This window comes from Nothoprocta perdicaria, unplaced genomic scaffold (assembly GCF_003342845.1).
Source record: "Nothoprocta perdicaria isolate Ctin4 unplaced genomic scaffold, notPer1 scaffold_22, whole genome shotgun sequence".
NCBI lineage: Eukaryota > Metazoa > Chordata > Aves > Tinamiformes > Tinamidae > Nothoprocta > Nothoprocta perdicaria.
In genome coordinates this window covers 1,470,274-1,493,248 of record NW_020455415.1, presented here as the reverse complement: position 1 = coordinate 1,493,248, position 22,975 = coordinate 1,470,274, and the positions used below count along the sequence as shown (strand labels likewise).

Sequence of the window (22,975 nt, the reverse complement as noted above, 5' to 3'; positions counted from 1 at the left end):
TATTCCACAGGCCCAAGCGGTTGGGAAGGCCCGGGCCGGCTCGCGTCGAGTCATTTGTTTTTCATTACGTTATGCTCCCCTAATATAAGCAGTGAGGTATGTGGACACTGCCATGGACAGGGAGAGCCAGATGCTGGGCGCATTCCTCCGAGGCTGTATAAACTTCAGCAGCTAAATATTTTAGGAACTGTTTTCTAAGGCTTGCTTAATAGTTTAAAAATATAACCTAGATTCCAGATATTAAAAAAATGCCTTGAAAGGCACGCATCTTGCTGCAATAGCTGGAGCTAACCAAACCCCTGAAGTATGCAGAAAGCTTCCATTTTGCAATATCTTCTGCTGCTTATCCTTTTTGCTATTTTTTTCTTTTTAATGCTGAGATTAAATCCAAGAAGGCTTTTAACAGCGGAGTGGCAGCGAAAGAAACTTTCAGCATATATTAGCCAGCTGATTCCTGCTTTTTCAAGATGATTCTGGGTTTATGATGAACTAACTGGGTTATTTTAGCAGTAGCAAAATTGGAAAAGGCAGCGGGAAGGGGACACCACTGTCTTCCAGCGTGTGCATCCCTTCCAGGCCTGGTATAAGGACAGCATGGGGAGCTTCCACGCACGCTTTGGACTTGGCATCCAGTGGAGATGCCCGAATCCCCTTTTCTGTGACGCAGAGCCCATCGTGACTAATTGGGATTTCATTATAAAGCATTTTGCTTGCTTTTCTGCTCACAAATCCCGGAGTTGCTTCGCGCACATGGCCGAGTGTTCGTTGCTTTGCTTTGCCTGCCAAGGTTAAGTCATTCCTGTGTCCGTCGCCGTTTGAATGCTAGTTTCTATGGACATCTCCACAAACACACATCGGGAGGGGTGATGGGTCCATGCCAAGTGTGCAGCTGTGGGGAGGATGTCGTGAGCGGTCCCGTCACCGCACTGTCCTTGGGGAAGGCCGTGCTGRGATGAAGACCCTCCAGATGCACGTGATAGTTTTGAACATCCAAATCCCAGGGGATTTGCTCCCCGAGCGGCGCGGTTGCCTGCAGAAATGCTGGGGCTGTTAATGGACCGGTTCTGCTGCCATCTTTCCTTCTCTGGAGGTCTTCAAAACCTGCCTGGATGCCACCCTGTGCCACATGCTTTAGGTGTCCCTGCTTGAGCAGGAAGGTTGGGCTACATGRTCTCTAGAGGTGTCTTCCAACCTTGAATATTCTGKGATTCTGTCATGCTCAGTGACCCCAGGGCGCCTCGTGTCTTCCAGCTGCTCCAAGGGATGGCTTTGCCGCGCCGAAAAGCTCCGGGCAAAAGCAAYGAGGAGGATGAGGAGGAAGCGAGCGGCGACTGCGACGACGAAGACGACTGCGACGGGGCCTCGGCACACGGGGAGCTGCGAGTGCGGAACCAGCTGCGGTTCTTAGCAGGTGACGGGGTCTTTGGGATGGGGGCTGCAAAGGGAAAACTCCAGGGTTTGGTTCTCCTCAGGGCAGCCCCACGAGTGGGAGGTGCCCCGGTTAAGTCCGGTCCCAGCGCCCCGCGTTGCTCTTCGAAAGACCAGACAACTGAACCTGGATAAAATCAGCTTTACRGCTTTGAAGTTTAAGAGGCCAATTTGGGCTCTTAAACGAAGCACAGATGTTTATAAGTTCCCTTCCATTGGCCTGAGATAATTAAAATGGCCTTAATGAAGTGAGACCTGAAATATGAAATGCCAGTTTCATATCAAAGATTATTGACACATTATGTAAAATACATAAAATACATATATTCAAATATCAATTAAGGGGAAGGAAAGGATTTTTAAGTCCTCCAGTCCAGWTCTGAAGAAGTATAATTCAGAGAAGGATAAAATATACGTTCTTTCATCCAAGAACTAAATATCAAAGTGCATGCTAAGGAAACGCAGGTGATCCGCGTTGTCCTGCGCAGCGAGCAGAGATACGTGTTTCATTTTCCATGATCTTTGTGTCACACCTTTATGCTATTTTAACATGTTTCTAATTTCCTCTTATATCCTGTCCCACAATATCATCACTGATCTCTGGAGCCGTGTATATAATCCTTGCTGCCTATTTTTTCTGTCTCTCTAGGCTGCTTTAATCACTGTATTGATCTCCCAGATAACCTGCCTGTCTGGCAATTTAGTCCTCTCTTGTCACTGCTGCTGATGAACATGTTACAGGAAAGAGGAGTTATCCTCCYTGTGCTGCTCTGCTGGAGGGTATTTGCTGCCGACTTTGTTGTAGGATGGTAGAATATTGACTTTAAATGGGGAAAAGACAGAGGTGGTTTGGGGCTTTGTGTACCTGGCAGGTTAAATCTTTCAGCTTGCTGAGAACGGTAGGTTTTTCCAATGGGCACCAGCTGCTTTGGAGGAGGCAGCTGAGCCATCAGGGTGGCTGGTTCTTCTCTCCTCCCTCGTTCTTTCATGCTCTGTTCTGTGTTTTGACTTGAAGCACAAAGGCAATGTTGGTCAGACAGTGACAGAATCAGAATTGGTTGGTATTGGATATAAATCACGACCCTCTGTTCAAGTCTTACTTTGGAAACAAGCCCAGGAAAAACTGCTGATGGTGTGGAAATACTTTCAGCATTTCCAGAATGATATTTCTTTTTACTTTGAAGGGGTATTTTTTTCATTTTCCCCCCCTTYGTATCATATGTACATAACACAAAATAAAAGGGAGCAGAAACCACTGGCAGTCTCCCTGCTGTTGAGGTTTGCTGGGAACAGAGGTGCAAAGGGCGGGGGGCAGCTGGCTCCGTGTTAGCTGCGGTTCCCATTTGGCGTGTAGGGAATGCTCGGGATGCAGGGAAGGAGAGGGGCAGGAGGGCTGATGGGCCGTGTGGTGGGCTGTGTTTTGTGACCAAACGTAGGAGCCTGTTTAGAGAGGGTCTGAGCCTCTCTACTCAACCTGGGGGCTGCCGTCAGGGTGCATCAATTTGTAGGGACCTTSTTCATCTGGGGAGGGTTTTCTTGGCCCTGTGATAGGGGCAGACAAGGACTGAGTTGATCTTGCAGTTAGGCCTGGCAAGCGCCTCTGYAACACGTGTCCTTGTGCTATCCAAGAATAACATGGAGGATAACCTGCGAGACGAGGTTCAGGCTGTAGCTGGGCTACACGCCACAGGTTCTTGGCCCTGCCCTGAAGTCCCACGGAGTGGGACCAAGATGTTCAATAAAGACTTSAACGAGCTGCAGGAACATTCATTGTGGCAACTGAGTCTATAGCAAAGACCTGCAGGAGGATATGGAGGATCCCAGCCTGTGGTGGATGAGCGATGCCTTGGACGGGAGCAGACGGGGGTGACAAGATGCAGGGGATGGACTTGSCTAGAAGTTGGGTGACCAAGTTGTCAGATTTTTGCTCCCTGTGGGGCCTTTGCACAAGGATCCTCATTCCCATCCCACCCACGTGCTGCTTGTTGGGACGTGGCTGTCCTGGCAGTCCAAGCTTCTCCCATTGGGATGCCAAAGGCTCTGCCACTTAATGGGAAACATGCTCCTCAGGACTGGTCTCACCACTATGTCCCCTTGGAAAGCCTCGAAAACTGGAGAATAAGGAAAAAAAAAGTACTTTTTTTTAAGTCAATTTTCAGTTCTGACTAGTTTTGATTTATCGCCTGTTATATGAAGTGTAACCTTTGTTTCCTTTTTATAATGACCCTGTAATAACTGGACAGTCAACTTAAACTTTAATGATTTAAACATACTTGTAAACTGTCAAGTCAAAAGTTTGTGAGTGACTRTAAACATATGTTGGTGAGCACTATATGCTAATAAATTCATTATTATGTTGCCCCAGTGGGAAGCACTGAGATGGCAGGGTTTTTTTTTTATGATAGGTCTTTTATTGTTTGTCACATCTGCAACACATTAAGGATTTTGAAGGCAGATAATGTTTACAATAAGRGAAGGACTGAAAGCTTTCCAGGTCGGTGAAGAGCACTTCCTGTTTTTAAATGGGATAGCCGTGGAATCTGCACCGCATCCATGGCACTCTAAAAATAGAYGGATACGTAAGTGCACGTGGAGTTATGCCACACCGGTGGCAAAGCGGGTCTGCGAAGAAATTAGGATGTTTTCCCCTAAATTGTGAGTTGGTGCAAATGCATGCCAGGATCTACACTGCAAACATATTTTCTGTGGCTGAAATCAGTTCCCAAAGCAGGCAGATGTGTCACTTAAGGTGCTGCTAATAACGCTGAGCTTTTGGCCAGGAAGCCGGAAAATAAACCTGGGATGCAGGAAATCCCACTGCCCTGAATGGCATTAAGTCCTGGGGCAAAGGATATATATTTTTTTGGGGGGTGCAGAGGGTGACATGGTGGCATCTGGCCRTGTCAGCCCCTCAGAGGGTTCACCAGGAGGAATAAAACCCTTTCAGGGGCTAGAGCATCACTTGGGAATGTCCTGAGTGATCCAGCAACCGGCATCGGGGGATGAGGGGGAAGACTTCCCCTTCCAAAATATCTGCGTTAGGCAGTTACAAAAGTTGTCCTGGGAACAGATGGATTTGGCAGAATTAAGTTGAAATAGTTTGTCCTGGGAAGGGAAGTTGGCCTTATCCCATGAGATATGTAAGGAGAGTTGTATGCAGTAAAGATATATGATGACGGCCACGCAGTGTGTGTGAAAGAGCTCTGCTGCCTGGCTCTTCCCCTTGCCTAACCTGCACTCGCTTTTGCCTTTCCCTTCTCCCCCCAGTATTTGTAAGAGTAATTGGGGGCCAGCAGTGGCCCTTCCACTAAGCCCAGCAGATTTGCCTTAAAATGCAACTTGGATGGGTGGAAAACATCCCTGTCCACGTGGKCGCTTGGGACAGGGACCTGCAGTCACTACTTTTCCTGGATCCAGCCTGCAGACTTATTACTGCGATGGAAAATATCGGGTGGGACCTGCTCRTGGTGCCTGTCTCTGCTCAGCCCTCAGCAAAGCTGCTCTGTCCTTGTCACCAGGCAAGGTGAGATGTTTCCATCCAAAGAAGTGTCCATCTTGTGTCTTGGTATTTTATTTTATGCTAAACGCTTTAAAATGTCTAATGACAATTTTTGTAGCAGCAAATTTTCTTTTCTTTCCTTCTCCTTTTTATTTATTTATTCCCCTGAAAAGGATGCTGTTGAATACTTGACCGGAGCAAGACTAGCAAAATCTTGCTGTTTTACCACGTGCTCATCCTGTCCCAAAGCAAGAAAGGGAGAAAAAAAAAAAAGAAAAAAAAAAAAAAAAGAGGCCAAATGTCAGCTAGATTAGCCTGATGGCAGAACTGGAATCATACCAACTGAAACAGTGCAATAGCTTGATTATTGCTTTTCTATTTTGAGGGTTTCTGTTTGTTGAAATTTCTCGTCTTAATGAAGATTTGGTTGGAAGTCAAGAATTCTTTGTCGCTATGTGAAATCCAAGCTAGAAGTCAGGGAGTCGTGTGTGACAGYTGGCTGAAGCTGCAGCTGAGTGGCAAGTTCATTAATTTACTTTGAAAGTCAGCAAAAATGAATCTGTTTATTGATAGACTGGGAAAATTATTGGTGGCTTTAAGACATGGGCCTGCTTATAGCAGCCTTTGATTGGCTGTTTTCAGTGCTGTGACCCTTTTGGGCCTTGTAATGTATTTTATATGTGCCTTTTTAAAGGATTCTCRTAGCTTTTATGCTGTGGGGTCCTTCAAGGAAACAATAAATCTCCAACTGAAGAACTAGAGAGTTTGTCTATGAGAATAGATATGCATTTTGGGAGAAGCCACATATATGCAAAAGCATTTAGAATCAGCAAGCATATCCACTGGGTCTATTAATCCCATGTTCTTATTCTATTTTTTAACTCTTTTTTGGTGTTATGCTTCAGATTGCGGATCCAAATCTGCCTGAGCAGTTTGTGCTTTGTATTTTTGGGAACTGACCTCCACTGCTTTGGTCCATTTTGACCCAAAGTGACCAATGATGGTTCCAGATTTTGCAAGCTGGGTTGCTCTGGAGATGGTCCTCTGCTTGGCTTGGACCCTGTGCAAGTTTACAAAAGTTTTGCAAATGAGGTGCTCTGGTTGCCTATCCAGCCTGTATGTCTTGGTGTTTATAATGGCACCAAAGCTTCACCCCTGTCTKGGCTGCGAGTGTCAGGGCAGTTTGTCTAATGCCAGCGTGTCTAAGGAGACGCTTTTCACCAGGGTAATTTGGGAACTGATATATCTTTAAGTTGTTACCGAGAGCAGCATTTTACATGACGGAACGCATCAAAACAATTCCAAGTATGCAAAAATCTGCCTACTTGCAGTAGCGATAGTTGTATTTATCTTTAAAAGCTGATGAATCTGTTTTCCTGTAGCTGAAAATGTGTGAGTTATCCCAGGGCTGGGAAACACTTCCCAGCTCAGAAACTTTTTGTGCCTTTTTTCTCCCTTTGGGAAAGACAGAGCTGTTTAAATGGATTTGTTTTTAAGGGACAATGATAGTGGGGTATCTCATAGCACAGTAGACCAGGTGGTACTTGCCAATGGAAGGACAAGATGGGCTTGTGCAGATAGTGAAGGCATCGCAGCTTTGTGCAAGCCCCATAGCAGGAGAGTGTGTGGACGGTGTCACATCCGTGAGCTCACAGGTAGACTGATAAGAGTGATTAGAGGGATCAATAATGTCACCTCGGTAATAAATGTCACCTCGGGTTGGACCTCAGAGGTCAGAATCACCTTTTTGGTCACCTGAGCACCAGTGCAGGGGAGCAGATGGGGGACAGGGCTATGGTGACAGGACTCCTGCTCTGACACTGGTGCTCAGGACCTGGCCACACACATGAGACTGGCGTTGGCAAGAGCAGCATCCACTGAAGCCTGGGACCATCATAATGGGATTTGACCGCGTGGGCTGTGAGAAGGCAGCAGGAAACCTCGAAATTACATGGAGTCAAAAATGCCAGAAGACAAATTCATGGAGCTAAGACCTATTGAGGGCTATTAAACACAGCTTGGCTTGGGAAGAGCTCAACGTGTGTGTGCGCCCAGAAAGTGTCCYGAGGAAATACAACTGTGTGAAAAGCTGCAAACGCGATTTCCGTCGGGCTGGATGGCCCTATCTTGTTTAAAAGGTCTAGCAGAGGGTCTTGGCCTCCTCGCGATGGCTGTTGCCTTGCCACCGATTGCCTTGGCCTGAGATGGATGTCCTCCCAGTGGCGAGGTTGCTTCGGATGAACTGTGGATGTTGCCACTTTATGGAAGATTTTTGGGTAAAACTTTAAGAGCGCTCCTGAAATCTAAAGGGAAGAAAATGGGAAGTGATGAAATCCTCTGGGCTGCCTCAAAACTCCTGACCTTTGCCTGCTTGTTCCGCTGTCTGAATGTTAGCAAACGGGTGTGCTGTTCCATGAGATAGAGGGCAGTGACTTACGGTGTGAGTTGCAGCGGTGGCTGAGGGCTCTGCRGAGCTGCTCTGGATTTGGATGCAGCCGAGCGAGAGCCTACGTGGCAGCAGGTCTCTCCACCTGAGGTCCAACATGCTCACGCTTGCTGCAAATGGGAGCATCACCCTCTTGAAAAGCAGCTTTTACCTCTTTGTATAAATGCATAAGTATGTGTTTATTAGTCTAAACTAACCAGCKTGGATTAAATGAAGCCGAGGGTTAAACGTCTGGAAGAGTGGGACAACAAGGTCAGGAGTTTTAGGGAGCGAGTTTCTGGAATGCAGGGAAAGCTGTTACTGAGATGAGACTCCCAAAATGCAGCCCATGAAGGTCTATGCTGAACTAGCATGTGTGCCTCATCCTGGAGCTTGAGCCTTGGTGATCGATGGTCTCCAGCGGAAGGAAATGCAGATTTGTCCAGGGAGCAGCCCGTTGTCTTGGGCCATGTCTGAAGGATATCAGAAAGGGAGTGGGATGCTCCTCCAGAGGAACTCAGGACTTGGCATTTTTAATCCACGCTGCTTTTTCTCTTCTCCCCACCCCTCACCAGGCCATAATTCCAAGCAAAACAGCGTGTACTTGGGCCTAGACTGCAAATCACTCGTCAGTTCGTGTATTACCTGGACATGATGGGTTACTGAGTCAACATGGGCCCGTTCGCTTTCAGTGCGCTTCAGAAATGGGGGAATTCATCATTCGTCAGGAAGAAGCTCTCTTCGACTGTTCCGAATTAGCTGTGACCTGCTGCACGAACATCTGTCGTCCTCGMTGAAGCTAACACCAGTAGTAACATGAACTGAACCAGGTGTGTCCGCGGGCCCGCTCCAGCAATCCCCGTAGGAATCTCGCCCAGATTCTCGACCCCCTCGCAAGGGCGAGATAAATGAGCTGTGAGCTGGAGGAGAGATGTTCTCCTTCCCACGCGGTGTCTGTGAGCCGGGGATCCAGCCCTTGCCGTCCTTCCCCCGACCACGGCTCAAAGGAGAATGGAAGCAGCTTTGGTTCCTCAGTGTTTCTGAGTTGTAAGGGCCAAGTTGGTTGAATTTGCCACCAAATTTGGGTGCATCTCTAGGGACAGAAAGGCTTTAACTCCAAAATTAACCCTCCTTTATGCTGCGTATRTGTCTTGTTGGAAAGCTTCTGATGGGAAAGCTTTGTGTTGGAAAATGCCTTTCTGCTAAAATGGAGATGCAATGGAGTGTGCCGATTTTTGCAATTTTTTCTTTTTTTTGTCTTTTTTTTTTTTTCTCTTTGAAAATAAATCGAAACATCTTTCTCTTCTCCTGCGGTGGGGAAATGCAGAAACAGCCTGTTTACCCACGCTGGAATGTATCATCGTGAGCGGCCTTCCATCTGAAAGGGTGCTGGAGACTGTATTTTTAATTGTACCACAGAAAAGATGAAACCCAACTAATTGCCCGGGCTTTGTGGGAATGGCATGTTTTGACCTCCCAGCATCGACTTATTTTTGTTTGTCTTTTTCATTAACAATAGAGAATCTGGACACGTTCTGCCTTTGTTCTAGCCTGGAGTAGTGGCGCATTCCCCGCTTGCTGTGGGAATGGAAATTTGGCGTTTTGACCAGCTTCTGTCGTTTCAGAAAAYGCCTTCGATGGTATTTAGGGCTCTCAAAAATATCTTGCAGGCGGTTGCCACTCGCTGCTTGCTTTCCCGTTCCTGCGGCATCCAAAGTAGTTGTTCTGCTGGCCAGAGCAGGGCTGTGCTGCTGCCTTGCCCCGGCGGGACCCAGCGAGGGGACAATTGCAACATGTCACACACCTTTTTCTTCTCTTTTTCTTTCTTTTTCTCGGACTCTTTTTGTGTTCCGCAGTCTGCGGTTGGCAGGTGGGAGCTAGCGGTTATCATCGGAGTCTGAGTAATATCCTCCCCTGCCTGATAACTCTTGCCGGCTGCTCGCGTGCGTTTGCTCGTCCTGTTCTGCTTCCACGTAGCTGATATCAGTAAAAGGCAAATAAAAAACATTGCGTGCTGCCCAAAGTCATAGCAGAGCTCAGCCTGTAGTATTTGTTCCTCTCCCTTCGTCCACGTAAATYGTGTGTTAAGGTAAGTGCAGAGAATGGGAAAGAACGAGTTTATCCCAGGATCGTGCGGCCCTTCCCGTGGAGGGTGGACCCAGCCGTGTGCTCCGGTGCCTGCAGCTCTTGGCTTGGATTCCTGTTCCTGGCACTCGTGGCTTTGCTCCTGTCTTTGCAAAGACTTGAACATGCTGCGATGTGCTCAAAAGCACGAGTCCCTTCCTAGGGACACGTGTCTGCTCCTTCCGCTTGTGGATRCTGTCCCTGATGGAGCAGTTTTCCCTCCCTGCAAAAAAAAACATCTATCACCTGTTTGGGGAGTTATCTTGCAGGTTTGGCTGATGTTTTTCCTTCTAGTTTGCTCCCTAAATGCTTTTAGTGGCAGTGTTGTACGATGAAAGGCAACAGAGAAGGTCAGGCTCTGTGGCCAGAGGTAGGTCTGGATTCCCAAGCATCCCTCATGTCCCATTTTTAACTACGACTCCTTCCTCCCACATGAGCCCTTGCATGGATAAACCTCAGGCAAAGGCTTAAGGACCCACCTGAATTGGGCTTGACACTTAATGCTGTTAGCAAGTGTTAGGTCTGTCTTAGAGGGCTTAATTTATTAAATCAATCAGCGACATTCTAGGAAAAGTCATGCTGGAAAAGGGAGCAGAGCAAGCTGCAAGTTTCCAGTTGCTGCTGGACATCCGTGAGAGCTGGTGCACTGGAGGCAGCGCTTTTGCAGTGACTCATAAACAGATGTGCCCAATTTACATTGCAGCTTAATACCTTTGTTTTAAAAAAAATGTTTTTTCAAGACCRATGTGTTAAAGCAGATGTTTCCAGTAAAACAAATACTTGTGTGACTTACAAACAACTTCCCACTGCCAGAACTCATTAGGAAATGTGGAGAAAAGAAAGAGAGTTCTGYGTAGCAGCAAAAGAGCAAAATCCCAAAATAAGCACATAGCAAGGAGGTATTTCTGCATGTTGAATGAATCCAGTGCAGGGATTGGGAAGTGGTCTGAGAATGATGGCAAACCTCAGACATTTGCAGACACTGAAGAGCACAGAAGTGTCTCTAAAAATAATAAGCTAGCTCCTATGTAGGAGGATGCAGAGCAACTGGGGCCACTGTGTGAGGTGACCCAGAGGCTCCGATGTCGATGCTGACTTCTGGAAATACTTTATAGCACATTCCCTTGCCCTGAATTTCCAATGTGCCCAGATTTTCCAAATTTTTAGTTCTGTTTGCAGCAGATCCTGGTCCCTTGGTGATCTGGTAGCATTGCATGTCTCTGGATTTTGCCTTCCTGGGGTAGCAGGTGGAGCTACCAGGAGCAAAACCTTGGGAGGGACTTGCTGGGACACGTTGGAGGAATTAAAAGCATTTCAGGAAGAGGCAGCCCYGCTGGGGACCAGTGCTCGGCGCTGCCCGCTGCTCTCCCCAGCAATCTCACTGGGTCTTGTGCATCCCTCCCAAAAACCAGGTCTAAAAACCTTCCTCTGGCTGCTCCCAGCRCTGAGAAGAGGTGACGTACGGGATAACCTGGCACTGCAGCCCCAGGACAGCTCGGGATGCGGGAAATGGGGCCACAGGGAGGCGAAACCCTCCCAAAACCACCACTACTTCAGCGACTCTGAATCAAAAATGGGTAAAATTGCCTGCATTCCCATAGCTTAAGTCCTGCCAGGCAGGTTTTCCCCCCAATATCTGCAGCGCTTTTTCTCAGTGTCTCCATCATTTCTGTGGGTGTTAAATAGGAGGGAGTGCAGATTGCAGGTACGTTGTGTTCCGGCGCTATCAGCTGCCGTTAAATCACGAGGCTTTTAACCAGCTCTTTAAAATTACCTGCTCGCTCAGGAGCTCCCGGGGGTAAAGCTGAACGTTGCACTGAGTGTCGCCCACTGGCCCGGCGGGTGCCCCGTAAACGTTGTACGGCCCTTGCCACCTAACGAGCAGAAATAAATGAATGTTTTGCAAGGGTAAATGTTTTATTTCATATGAATCAGGATATTTTGAAGGGAAAGAAATGTAAATAGAATGGAAGTCTTAAGCGAGATTATTGGTAGGAGGGGASTAAAGAGCTTGGGATTCTGTGAAAAGTGCCTCTTTTCATCCCTCTAATAAGTCCATTACTTGCACTCGGGAATATTTTAAGGTCCTTTTCATGCTGAATCTGGAGTTGAGCATGCTTTGCATTTCAAGCTTTGTCTATGAATCAGTAGAAGCCAAAGTTATTTCTGCTTTAAAATAACAGGAGCAGGGAACAGCTAATCTCTTTTCATTCTGAGTCCTTACATTATTTTACTGGACAGAGTTTGTGTTGGCTACAAAACAGGGCATTCACAAAATCTATGAGAAGGAATTTGGTCTAAGAATGAAGCCTAGGTTGCAGTGTGCATAAAGGCTCCTTCTCCTAAGGCCATTAAGAAATTCCAAATCTGAGCTATTTTGAACAGTGACGTTAAATTAGCCTTGCTAATTTCAGTAATTCAAGCTGATAACTGAGTTTACAAATCTCCCCAATGAGGCCTTCCCATAATTACAATCTCAATGTGCTTTTCAGCTAAGGTGAGTTAGCACCAAAAAAAAAATATATAAATAAATAAAAGGAAGAAAATGCTCTTTCTGTTCTGGCTTTAGAGATGAATATCTCTAAAGAACAGTTAAATGGCTGTACTGCTCCAATAAGAAGTTCTCCGTCCTGGGCTGGAAAGTCCATTTTTCCTCTACTGTGTAAGTGGAAGAGCAGAGAAGAGACTATTTTTCACTGCCCCCTTTCTTGTTTTGTGGCTCTTTTTCACGGGAGCACTTTTAGTGCTTGCACTAATTTAATTGTGTATTTTAGGGTAATAGTTTCTATTGCTGGGSAAAAAGAGTCTGATTGTTTTAGCCTCTTTGGAGCAAGGGGGSATCTTTGGTGGGGAAATTCAGGTTAGAGGTGGTGGAGCAGCAATGCCCTGGAGCAGSCCCCCTAGCTCCTCTGGGAAAGCAGGAGATTCCCAGGTTGTGACACACCAGGACACCCATCCAGGGTGATGGAAAGCTCTGGAGAAACTTTATGCTTGCAAAGCCGTAAGGTGCAGAAGCATGAAACAAATACAAATTGCATGCGTTATTTAAAAGGGTGTTAATTTTATTAGAACTGACCTGAGCTGATGTAAGGGTGAATTTAAGTATTCACATCAGTCCTTAACTCGGGCGGTAATGTTCATAAAAGGTCCCTTTGATCAAGCTGGAAGGATTTTGATCCTTATGCTGGGAACGTCACTCAAAGTGACCTAACGCTAGTTCCAAACAGGCGTCCACCRACGCAAAAGTCCTTGAACAAGTCAAGACCAGACTCTGGGATCTGCAGGGAATCCTAATATTGCAGCCTTTCTTGGTTCCAAATAAGAATGAAAATGCAAAAACTCTCATGAAATAAAAATCCGCAGAAAATAGGTGATCTGCGACCATTGACTGTGGTTACTTGGTTCAAAATATTAATGGATCAAAAAAATAACAGCATTGGCATTGAGTGTCTTGGTGTTGTTGACACGAGGGATTCGGGGGCTTTCTCCAACCCTCGTTGCTGTTGGAACAGCCCTGTGGAACACCTTGGATTTTGTGAGATCTCCCTGATTTAATGCTCAATGTGTCAGGATCTGAGAGGGACTCCTGACRAGGTGTCCCCCGTGATGAGCTCCGTGTGCGCGTAGGGACCACTCAGTTAATGGGAGAGCAGCGGTGAGGGTCAATCTGTGCTGCAGGGCTTGGTTCTTCATCCCTTCTTGGGAGGATGGGAGAGCAGGAAAGCTGAGCTGCACTTCTTCATTTCAGGGAATCTTTATCTTTAATCTGCATAATCCGTTTTACAGAGGATTTTTTGTTTTAAAAGGGATTTGCAAACAGAATTACGTAGACCTTTTTAGTTTTGATTTTCCCCCATGATTGTGACATTCCCTGACATTGTGATTGTGACATTTGCATTCCTCAAGCCTGAGATGCAAAGTGCTAAAAATAATGGGGGAACATTCCTCAGTGTGGACCTTGGGCTCTGCTGGGATTGTCACCTCCTGGTGTCTCCTGCCATTCTGCTGCGCTTGGTGGATGCCAAGCAGCCCCACGCGTGGCAAAGAGCAGGGAAGGGGCTGGCAGTGCCCCAAGTCCTGGCACTCAGCTGGGATGACTCCAGCTTTCCAAGCAGAGCTGCTCCTGGCCCCGCTGCAGAGCGCCAGCTGACTTTGATTTTCCTTTTCCTTAAAGTGTACGGGAATGATGGATATCTGGGGATACATGATTGAACATATACAAGGTCCTGGCTCCTTTCTGATGGAAGAGACCTGCTCTGGTTGCCTGTCTCGGGTACCAGTGCCCAAATCCTGCTGGCCTGGGCCTGGCTCACGTCTGGTTTCTGCTCCTAATGAGTCACAAAGAAAATTGTCCGATGTTGACGGGTCTGTAGCGTCGCCGTGAGGGCTCTGACCAAGCGTTGAGAAATATCCTTCTGCCTTGAGGGCTGCTGTTTGCAGATAGCATCTGGAATCCGGGGGCCACTCGCATTCCTCGTAGGACTGTGTCTTGGCAGGTCTTCCTGGAGAAAYGGATGTCCTAAATGGGACACTCGGAGCTGGGGGAGACTGATGCCAGCAGGTAGGGAGCAAGAGGTGCCTGTCCTGGTGTCCTGGCCATGCTGTAGCCAAGAGATTTTGTTGCGCATAGTAGTAGGAATTGGAAAATTAAAGTGTTTTTCTCTTCCCTCTCCTGTGTTTATGGAAAGGCTGGACAGGTTCAGACCGTCTACATATCTGCGTCATCAGAGGAAAGCATCTCGTTTTTCTCTGCTGTTGCTGGGACCGTTACCTCCTGAAACGAACACCGAGGTGACACAGAGATGAGGACAGAGCATCCAAGGGCTCAGACCATGAAGGTCTGTGCAGAGGGCACGTGCAGGGAAACCCGGGTCTGAGGTGCTGGCACCTTCTGCAATGAAGTCCAGCTCTTGGCAAGGGGCATCTGGAAGGAAGTAGCTTGACCTATATTGCTGCTTCAGAATCATTTCCCGTCCATTGATTCTCTTCTGTTTCCAGCCTTTCCTTTCTCGTCCATCTTGATGCCAGTGTTTGCAGATGCTTTTGGCTTTCCTTTTTTAGCTGTTTTTCTATTCTTCTCTCCTAGTTCCTTTAGGTAACAGCTCTTTTTCTGGTCCATACAGCTGCATATCAGATCAGGGCATGCTGCTCTGTCATCAAAACAAGGATTCCAGTGCTTCCAACTAATAATGCTAATGAGACTCGTTAATTTTAAATAGATTACACCAACACCTTTTGCTAAATGCGTTTTTGTGGCTCTGCTCTGCAGGCAGAGATCAGAAACTCTTTCACTTGTTGCCAAAAGAAAAATGATTAATGCAACTGCCGATGCCAGATTCTCTTTGGGGTAAGTTAAGTTGGGGTAAAAGAACCATGAGTAGCAAAGAGAAATTAATGATGACTTTTTTAAAAAGCAACCATGGGCCAAAGTCATAAATGATAGCCCTTCATCCCCAGACTCTGGACAACACAGGATGGAGATGTAGAGTCCTGAAATGGGATGATGGCTCAGCCCATCTGCCCATGCCATGGGAGCTGTTGGACTTTTGTGGGTGTTTTGTGCCTTTCCTGCACCAAAGGCTTGAGGACATCCATGGCCAAGACTCCTGTGGTGGCTGCCGTGGCAGGGCCTGGCCGCGCTGCTTGTGCTGTGCGTCYTTGCAGAGCTCCTCGCCGGTGGCCCGAGGATGGAGGTGGAGCGGGAGCTCCCTCGCCTCTCCACGTCAACCTGGGCTTCTCCTGACTCAGCTCCAGCGTTGCCTTCRCCCGTGACCTGCAGCCACAGAAATTACCCTGGGGGCTGCCTTCCCAAAAACCACCTGCTGTCCTGGGGGAACCCGGGCTGCATCAGCGCTGCCTTTGTGGTGGTGTCTGCAGTCTTCGGGTCATGTGCAAGGGCACATTGTGACACGTGGCGGGCTGCAGTGCTTGTTGCTCCTGGATGCCTCAAGCCAGAATAGGTCCTGGTTTGCAAACCAGTGATTCCCCAACCAATTGCCTTGGGTTTCTTCCCAGGAAGTTGGTTTTACCACTCACTGCTGAGCCGAGACAAGCTTCCTTGGCCGCATTGCCGATGACGGGGGCACAGTGCAGAGCTCAATTTTTCTTTTTGTTATTTTTTTCCCCGAATCYGAGTTGCCAAGAGCCACACCTCCCAAATTGCTGTGGAGGAGGCGCAGGAGCACAGACACAAGACCGTGCACATGCTGCACATCCAGCCGGGTGACGTCAGCCGCCGCGCCAAGCCAAGCGCCACAGCCCTGGCTCGTGCTGCAGCTCCTCGCCGTCACCTCCACTCCTACCTGGCCTCTGACAGCCCCTTGCACAACAGGAGACGGGAGAACCTGTTGGTGCTCCAGGATTTTCACCGTAATAAACCCAGAGGGCAAAACCTGTCTCGTAAAATTGTGCTTAGTTTGATGCTTGGAAGAGCTCAGGGTGTTTTGGGGATGCAGAGAGCGGAGGATCCTGGCTCTCCATGCGGTTGTGGCCACATGCACCATGTCCACTGTGTCCATGCACTGTGGACRTGCTCAGACGTTTGCTTTTTGGATGAAGAGGTGTGCCTGGAAGGAGTKTTTGCATTAGACAGCTGGGAAATTGAAGGAGGGACATTGGACCWGAGCAAAACTTTTGGTGCTCAAGCAGCAGTAGTATACGCTGAAACAGCAGTGTTTTCCAGATTTCAGGTGATGACAGCTGTGCTATCAAAGCACTTAGTAGGGTCAAGATGGGAAGAGTGGGATCCAGGGACAGGCGGTCTGATCTGCAGTGTTGCAGGCCCTGACATCTCGCCTTGCAATGAGGTGAAGCCCAATAACTTGGGCTTCACGTGAACATCTTCCCCTATGAGGAATCCAATCCAGCTTTGGAGACATCCAGAGTCTACTGCATCTCAAGGTAGTTGGTTCCACAGACTGGTCAGGCTTGCTGTTTAATGCACCTCGGGGAYTGCAGTTCTCTGTAATAGCAGCACGTTTACTCCTAGCCCAGTCCTGAAGGACATGCACCAGGCAACATTCACCACTGATCAGGAGAGCTGCGGGAGCTTGGAAAGCGGTCACGCTGCTCTCAGGTACCTCTCCTTGGGTGCGGTCTGTGCCTTTGAAAACACATTCTCACAAKCCATTCCTTAGTCACACAAGGCATCCATCCTCTGCAAACAAGAGGAACCCTCCTGACCCCACGAGTGCGTTGGTCCTGGGGCAGCCTCGTTGCACAAAGGCACTGCGGGAAGGGGACGGATTTGCCCGGTGCTGGGATCCCCTTTGCCACGGTCGCTGCTGCAGGGGCACCGCCTCGCTATCGAGTGACTCCACGAGGCAGCTTTGGAGCACGGATGTCAGTTCTGGGTATGTTACTATATTAGGTCCCTTGCTGCAGTCATCTGTCAGGGCAAGCTTGGCAAGCAGGCAGCCTGGATGCCTGGCTGCAAGGGGACATTCCCTGGCTCCGGGTGCCTGCTCCCAGCTTTGCTGGCTGTGCCCGTGCGCCCGAGCCAGCCTGCTTGGCCATGCACTGTTGTCCTGGATGTCATTYGCCACAGAGGCATTTGCTGCCAGTCATTTGCTTCAGATACAGTTGTCCTTTTAGGGGTAAAAAAMACAAAAAGAGGGTGTTTCACTGGGCATCGGTGTGTTTTGCACAGGAATGTGCRTGCCTGCTGCGACGCTCCCTGCATGCCGGTGCTTATCCTCCTGGCTCTCCCCCGTGCCAGCTGCAACGGGAGCTGCTGTGCCAGCTCGAAAACCACCTCCTCCCAGCTTAGTTGTCTCCTGGAGATGTGTCCAAAGCTATTGCAGTTCAGCAAGAAGAGCTCTTGAAGGATTTGTGCCCAACAAGCATGCACGGAGATGGTGCACATCCTCCTAGAAGGAACCTGCAGCGAGCATCACCCCTGCACAAAACCCACTTTGGAGCTTGCAGCAGGCTGCAAGCATCCTGCAAACCAGAGCCAGGAAACCCACGGAGGCTTTTGCTCTTCGAGGAGCACAACAGCACAGCAGCCTGGTGTGCCTGGGGCTGTTGGTTGCACAAGCTGCTTCCCGGGAAGGATTCGGGTTGAGCCGGAGCCTCCTAGAACCCTAGAGCCAGCGGGTTCTAGGAAGCGGCGCCGCGCACCCTGCTCGCACGCACRGAGCCAGCCCAGCCCGTGATTGACTATTATTTTAAGGGGATTATCTAATCCGTGGCCCAGAGGACACGGAGGGCCAAGGCGAGTGAGGATCGCGTACGTAATTAGTGCAGATTGCTGGTAATACCCTCCGGACTCTTCGCTGATTATAAGCAGAAACAGATTTTTTTCCAGTTTTCCCCAGAAATGCCTCCGCGGGCCAAAGGGCCACTTTGTAGCAGAAAGCTGCTGCAAATTAGAGTGTGGAATCAGGGCTGGAGCAGGGGGGACCTGGAAAGCAGAAGTCAGATGGAAAACAGGGCTGAGAGGGTGGCAGGAGGGGGCGTAGGGCAGCACAGTGGCTTTTACCCCAACAGCCCCTTCCTATTGCGTCTTTTTCTCTCCCCAACAGGTATGAAGGCTTGAAATATTGCACTGAAACACTGAAATGATGCACTTGGTCGGGATATTGCCCTGAACTATTGAAATACTGCACTTGAAGTATTGGTGGGGAGCTTCTGTGCTAATTGGGGACCTTRATGAAACCAGAACAGCTGAAATATCTGATTAGGAGCATTTGTGAATCTGGATTTCGGGATTTTGAAATATGATTATTATTGCTATTTGTTTTTTCATGTTGTTATTGCCTAGACTTTGTTATTTGCTGGCCCTCTGGTCTGTAAGAGGTGAATATCTTTTTTTTTTCCAACATACATACATACGTATAGATAGACAGATATGTACACACATACGTACATACACACCCTCACAGAAAAGGTCATTAGAAGTTAAATGAAATGGATTTGCCACGGACATGGGCCCATTATTAATGCAAAATGAAAGACATATGTCTAAATCCATCAGCCTCAGCCTGCAATTGGATACAAATAAACGCAGAGAAGGAAATAATGCAAGGAGCATTTAAAACGAACACCACACCCAGCCCCAAACCTTCCAAAGCTGCTCAACAAAGCTAGGAAAATATCTCACACATCTCTGATGACAGCAAGGTTTTTGTTCCCTGCTTTGAAGTTTGGTCAAAGAGAATGAGGAAACCAGAATTCCCACTTGGGTAAAATTCCATGAGTTCAAAATTGGCCTTTCCTCAGATTCAGGTGAAATCTAAGGAATTGTATTTGAAGTAATCGTTTTGGAACACTTTGGGTGAAAGTTTCCCACATAATTCAGATGTGTATGGGGTCCCGGATCTCATGAATTGTGACTCTTGAGAACTAAACGTTAGGTGGAAGCGCCAAAGYCCCTGTGCTCTCCAGGACTTTGCTGAAGCACTTGTTCACATCGTCTCTAAGCTTAATGCAACTGTAGTTTTCTGGCTGCTGTGGATTTGGGGAGGTTTTCCCAAAACGATGTGCTCTAACAGAAGGATATTCCCCAYAAGCTTTGCCACGTTGCTGCTCCCATCCTGGCAGGGGGGCTGGCAAGGTCTTTTACTTTTTAGAAATCTTTGGAGGATATAGACACACCTTCCAAAACCTAAAATAGCAGGCAAAGCACGTCCTTTCCCAGGGATTTTGTTGTCCAGATAGGATGATGTGCCAACCGTAGAGTCTTGTGATCACTTTATAAAGAAGACTGAAATAATCCTCTGTAGTTTCATTAAATCCCTTGCTCGTTCTGCAGAAATGAGCCTGGATAGATAAGCCGGGGCAGGCAGGAAGCTCCAGAACTGCTGTGCTCTTCCCTGCTGCATTGGGATGCATCCCGGAGATACGCGGCTCCTTCTGCAGGGTAACGATGGCTTTTGGCTCTGGATCCTCTCCAGGAGGGTGACTGCTCTGGGAGGCACTGGGATATTTGCACCAAGAGCATTCAGGATGTATATGTTGCATTTGCATCATTCCTCATCCAAAGAGGAGGAGAGCTCCGGAGCTGTGGATTTGCCTATGGGAGCCTGGATAAGTCAGCTAGCGCTTCCCGGGCAGATTTGCCTTGCATGGGGCCCTTTGTGGCGAGGGATGTGTGCTCCCTTCCAGTCATTTGTGACCCTCTTTGATGGCCTGTGCTGACTCACTTGTCATGCTGACATCTTCTTGCTTTTGTTTTGCAGCGTTTGGGTGTTTTGATGAAGAAACGCTGCCGGGTGTTTGCCTTGGCAGTGATGCTCGCTGCATTGATGTGGCATTTTTCGCTGGAGTGTTTGTTCAGCCTCTTGGATTCTTTCTCAAGGGTGGGGTCCGATGATCCAAGTCCATGAGTATGTTGGAGATCCACGAGGGCTTGTGGAAGGCTGGAGCCAGGGTCTTTTCTGCTAGGAAGGAGCTCCCTTGGCTTTTCCAAAGGCCTAGATTTGGTGCTGAGAGGGACTGGCTTAACTAGTTCCCCTCTAGCAGGTAAACCTGGACCACAGGAGCAGATGGCAGCGACACAAGAAGGGGAGCCAGGCCCCTGTTGCCTTGGATCAAGCACAAATGCACCGTCTAGTCCAGATGCTCTGCTGGTAGAAACATCCCAGTTACTCTGGTAGATCAAAACTCTGATAGATCCAAACTTTTATATTGGATGTTATCCTGGTTTGGAGCTGCCCTGTGCTCTGTCTGCAGCCCACCTGTGTTGCGGGCCTGGCATGCCAGGGATGCACAATCCTTTTGTATTCCTCGTTCTCTGGTGCTTTTATGATGTGATAGGGAATGGGATGAGTGTGTTGAAAGTGCTCTCATGAACGTATTTTGCCTGCACTTTTGTAAGGCTCCAGGAGCAGAGACCTTCAGTTCCTCAAAGCAGGTGGTGTCTGGCGAGCAGGGCTTTGTGCTGGCTCTGGGTTCACGAGGAACATTCGTGCTTGCCTGGATTTCTGCAGTCCTGCACGTGKTCTTGCAATGCATAAGGAGCAGCTGTATTTTGCTTTGCTGGGAAGCCCTCCTAGCTGGTTTTCTTTGGAGCAGCTCTTCAAGTAAGCCCCTTCTCCATATCTCTCTTGGCTTCTTCCTGGGGCACCTTGGAGCTGTGAGGGTTTTTGCACTTTCCAAGCATAGGGCTTGTTGTAGGATATTAGGAGATGCCCTGAGACCAGGGCTGGGCAGAGGGTTGACAGGGGGTTTCTAGGCTCTTCTGCTTTACTCATCTATGCCACGGGTGCCATCAGCTGCAGGGAACTGCACTTAGGGGCCAAGCAGGTCTCTTCCCATCCTCGTGCCCAGGTTACACAGGCTTTTGTGTGGGAGAAATCCACCTCTGAGCTGGCAGCCTGGACCTCATGCGAGTCTGTGCTGATGGTTTGCTCAGAGATGGGCCTCATACATGGCAGCATCTTTGATTTCTTTATCTCTGCTGCTTTTCTAACCACCTTTCTCCTTCTGCTTTCAGAACTGGTGTATGACCTGGACAGCGATGATGCATCTGCAAACACGCAGCTCCTGAACCAGCAAAGCCACGACGGTGCCGTGGTCCCCAGCAGCGACGCGGGCAGCCTGACCCGTCACCCAGGCCCTGCCACCGCCGCTGCCCTGGCCCTGCTGCACGTGCTGGGTCACCGGCTGTGACCGGCACCCACGGCACACGTGCTCCTCCGTGAGCCTCTTTCCACGCCTCTTTTTTAACGAGGAAAAGGTTCGGAACCTCTCTTGAAATATATGCACATTTCCAAAGACAGGGCAAACGACTTGGGTTGTTTTTATAAAATAATACGATGTCCTCACAAAAAGCAAAAAAAAAAAGAAAAGGCGATTGTTTGTGGTAAGCCAGTCAATACAATACAGTGCTTTTTAAAGATAATCCTGTTTAATACGAGAAGGTTGATGTTAAATTGTATTCCCAGCAGATTTTTGAAGACTGAGGTCTCCATCGCTGTTAAYATGAAATGCATATTTCATTCCGAGCTGTTTGAACGTGCATGGGATAAAGAACACCTACGGTTTATTAAACACTCTCAGCAAGTATCAGGCCCCTGTTCCTAGTTGACTTAATGCAGATCCTGTCTGTAGCTCAAGTGTTTTTTGTACTTACTCCAAATTCGAGGCTCACCCCTAGGAATGTGGCCAGGCACAAACTGGGGAAGACGTGTGAAGACAGGAGAAAGACGTACAGCGAGAGAGGAGATGCCGTGGAAGAGGTTGTGCCCCTGGCAGGGCTCACCAAGCGCCAGGTACCCGCAGYGCTGCCACAACCATCCCTATCCACCACCCAGATCCTTTGGGCACCAGGTCGACCCTCCTGCCTCTCCAAGCACATGGCCAAGGGATCTTGTGCGCAGGACCCACGTACTCCAKTTCCCAGGAAGGCAGGAGATAGGAGGACCCAGGGCAGAGGATGGAGGACAAGGTCCCTTCTGCGTTCGATACTGCTGGTGTTTGGGCATCTTTCCTCTGTTTGGACCCAGCCTAGGAGCCAGATGGCCGCAGATTAAAGAATGAACCAGTCAAAACTGCTGCAGCTGCTGCCGGAGCAGGTTGTTTTCGGACAAGCTGTCTTGGATGCATTGGCTCCAAGGATGGACGCGGGATGGACAGGACTCCAAAGAGCTGTGCTGGTGGCAGTGATCACCAGGACCGTCAGCACTGCCACCACAGCAGTGCTTGCAGGGGCTTGCAGGTCCCATCACCCTCACTGTCCAGCCAGGTCCTGCAATCCAGCCGGCCGGGCAGCCAGGTTCCCCCCAGCTTCTGCAGCGGCTGTGCTGGGGACCCATCGACCTGCACAGTATCCTGGTACATCAGCAGACGAGACTCTCGTTGGAGTGGTTTTTTGCATGTCACTTTGCTTAAACTAATAAAGGTCCCTTCCTCTATGAAGGGCGCCCTGGAAGTCACCTGTGGTCTGTGCCGTGTTGGAGYGGGCACCTTGGGCAAGGCCAAGGAACAGCGGAAAGCCTTGGGATAGAGTCTGATTAAATGCATGGGCTGGGGCCAAGATGTGTTTGCTTTGGTTCCTGGCCAGAATGGTTACRTATTTCAGTCCAAGACACTGCCTTTACTCAGGTGATTATATCTGCAGTATCTAAGCTGCAGTGTGTGCGTGTGCGCTTGCACGCACACTCGTACACATGTGCATGTTTGAGATGTTTCTGTGCCTAAGAGCCTTTAAAAAGTTCCTTTAGATTAGGGAGAAAGTACATAAATCTGAAGGGCGCAATCAGGCAGTTTGGAGAGTGGAAACCTGCCCAGTTCTCACGCTGAAGCGATAGGTCTGGTCCCAATGATGGTGATTCGGAGCAGTGGGACTGGCTGCAGGGAAGTGATTCTCGAGCCGTGTGGGAGCGGGGAGAGAAGGGGCCCTTCAYCCGGCTCCTCGTGTGCAGGGACATTAACTCCCAGTTAACACCCCAGGATGGAAAGGAGCCCATCTGGGCTGAGCTCTGTGATCAGCAGTTGAAGAGGTTCCCCTCGGGCATCCTCACTGTTTTGGGGCCAACATCTCGGGGTCTGAGCRG

At 48.8% G+C, this 22,975-nt stretch overlaps 1 protein-coding gene across 1 annotated transcript in view; it reads left to right on the top strand.

The window, feature by feature from the left end:
* Window positions 1-22,074, top strand: part of GPC3 (glypican 3) — an 84,726-nt gene extending 62,652 nt beyond the window's left edge. Inside the window, exons 6-7 of the mRNA XM_026039142.1 lie at window positions 1,252-1,411; window positions 20,914-22,074. Coding sequence (XP_025894927.1) covers window positions 1,252-1,411; window positions 20,914-21,089 — 336 coding nt within the window. The 3' untranslated portion in view covers window positions 21,090-22,074. The remainder of the gene's footprint in view (window positions 1-1,251; window positions 1,412-20,913) is intronic.
* The last annotated feature ends 901 nt before the right edge of the window (window positions 22,075-22,975 follow it).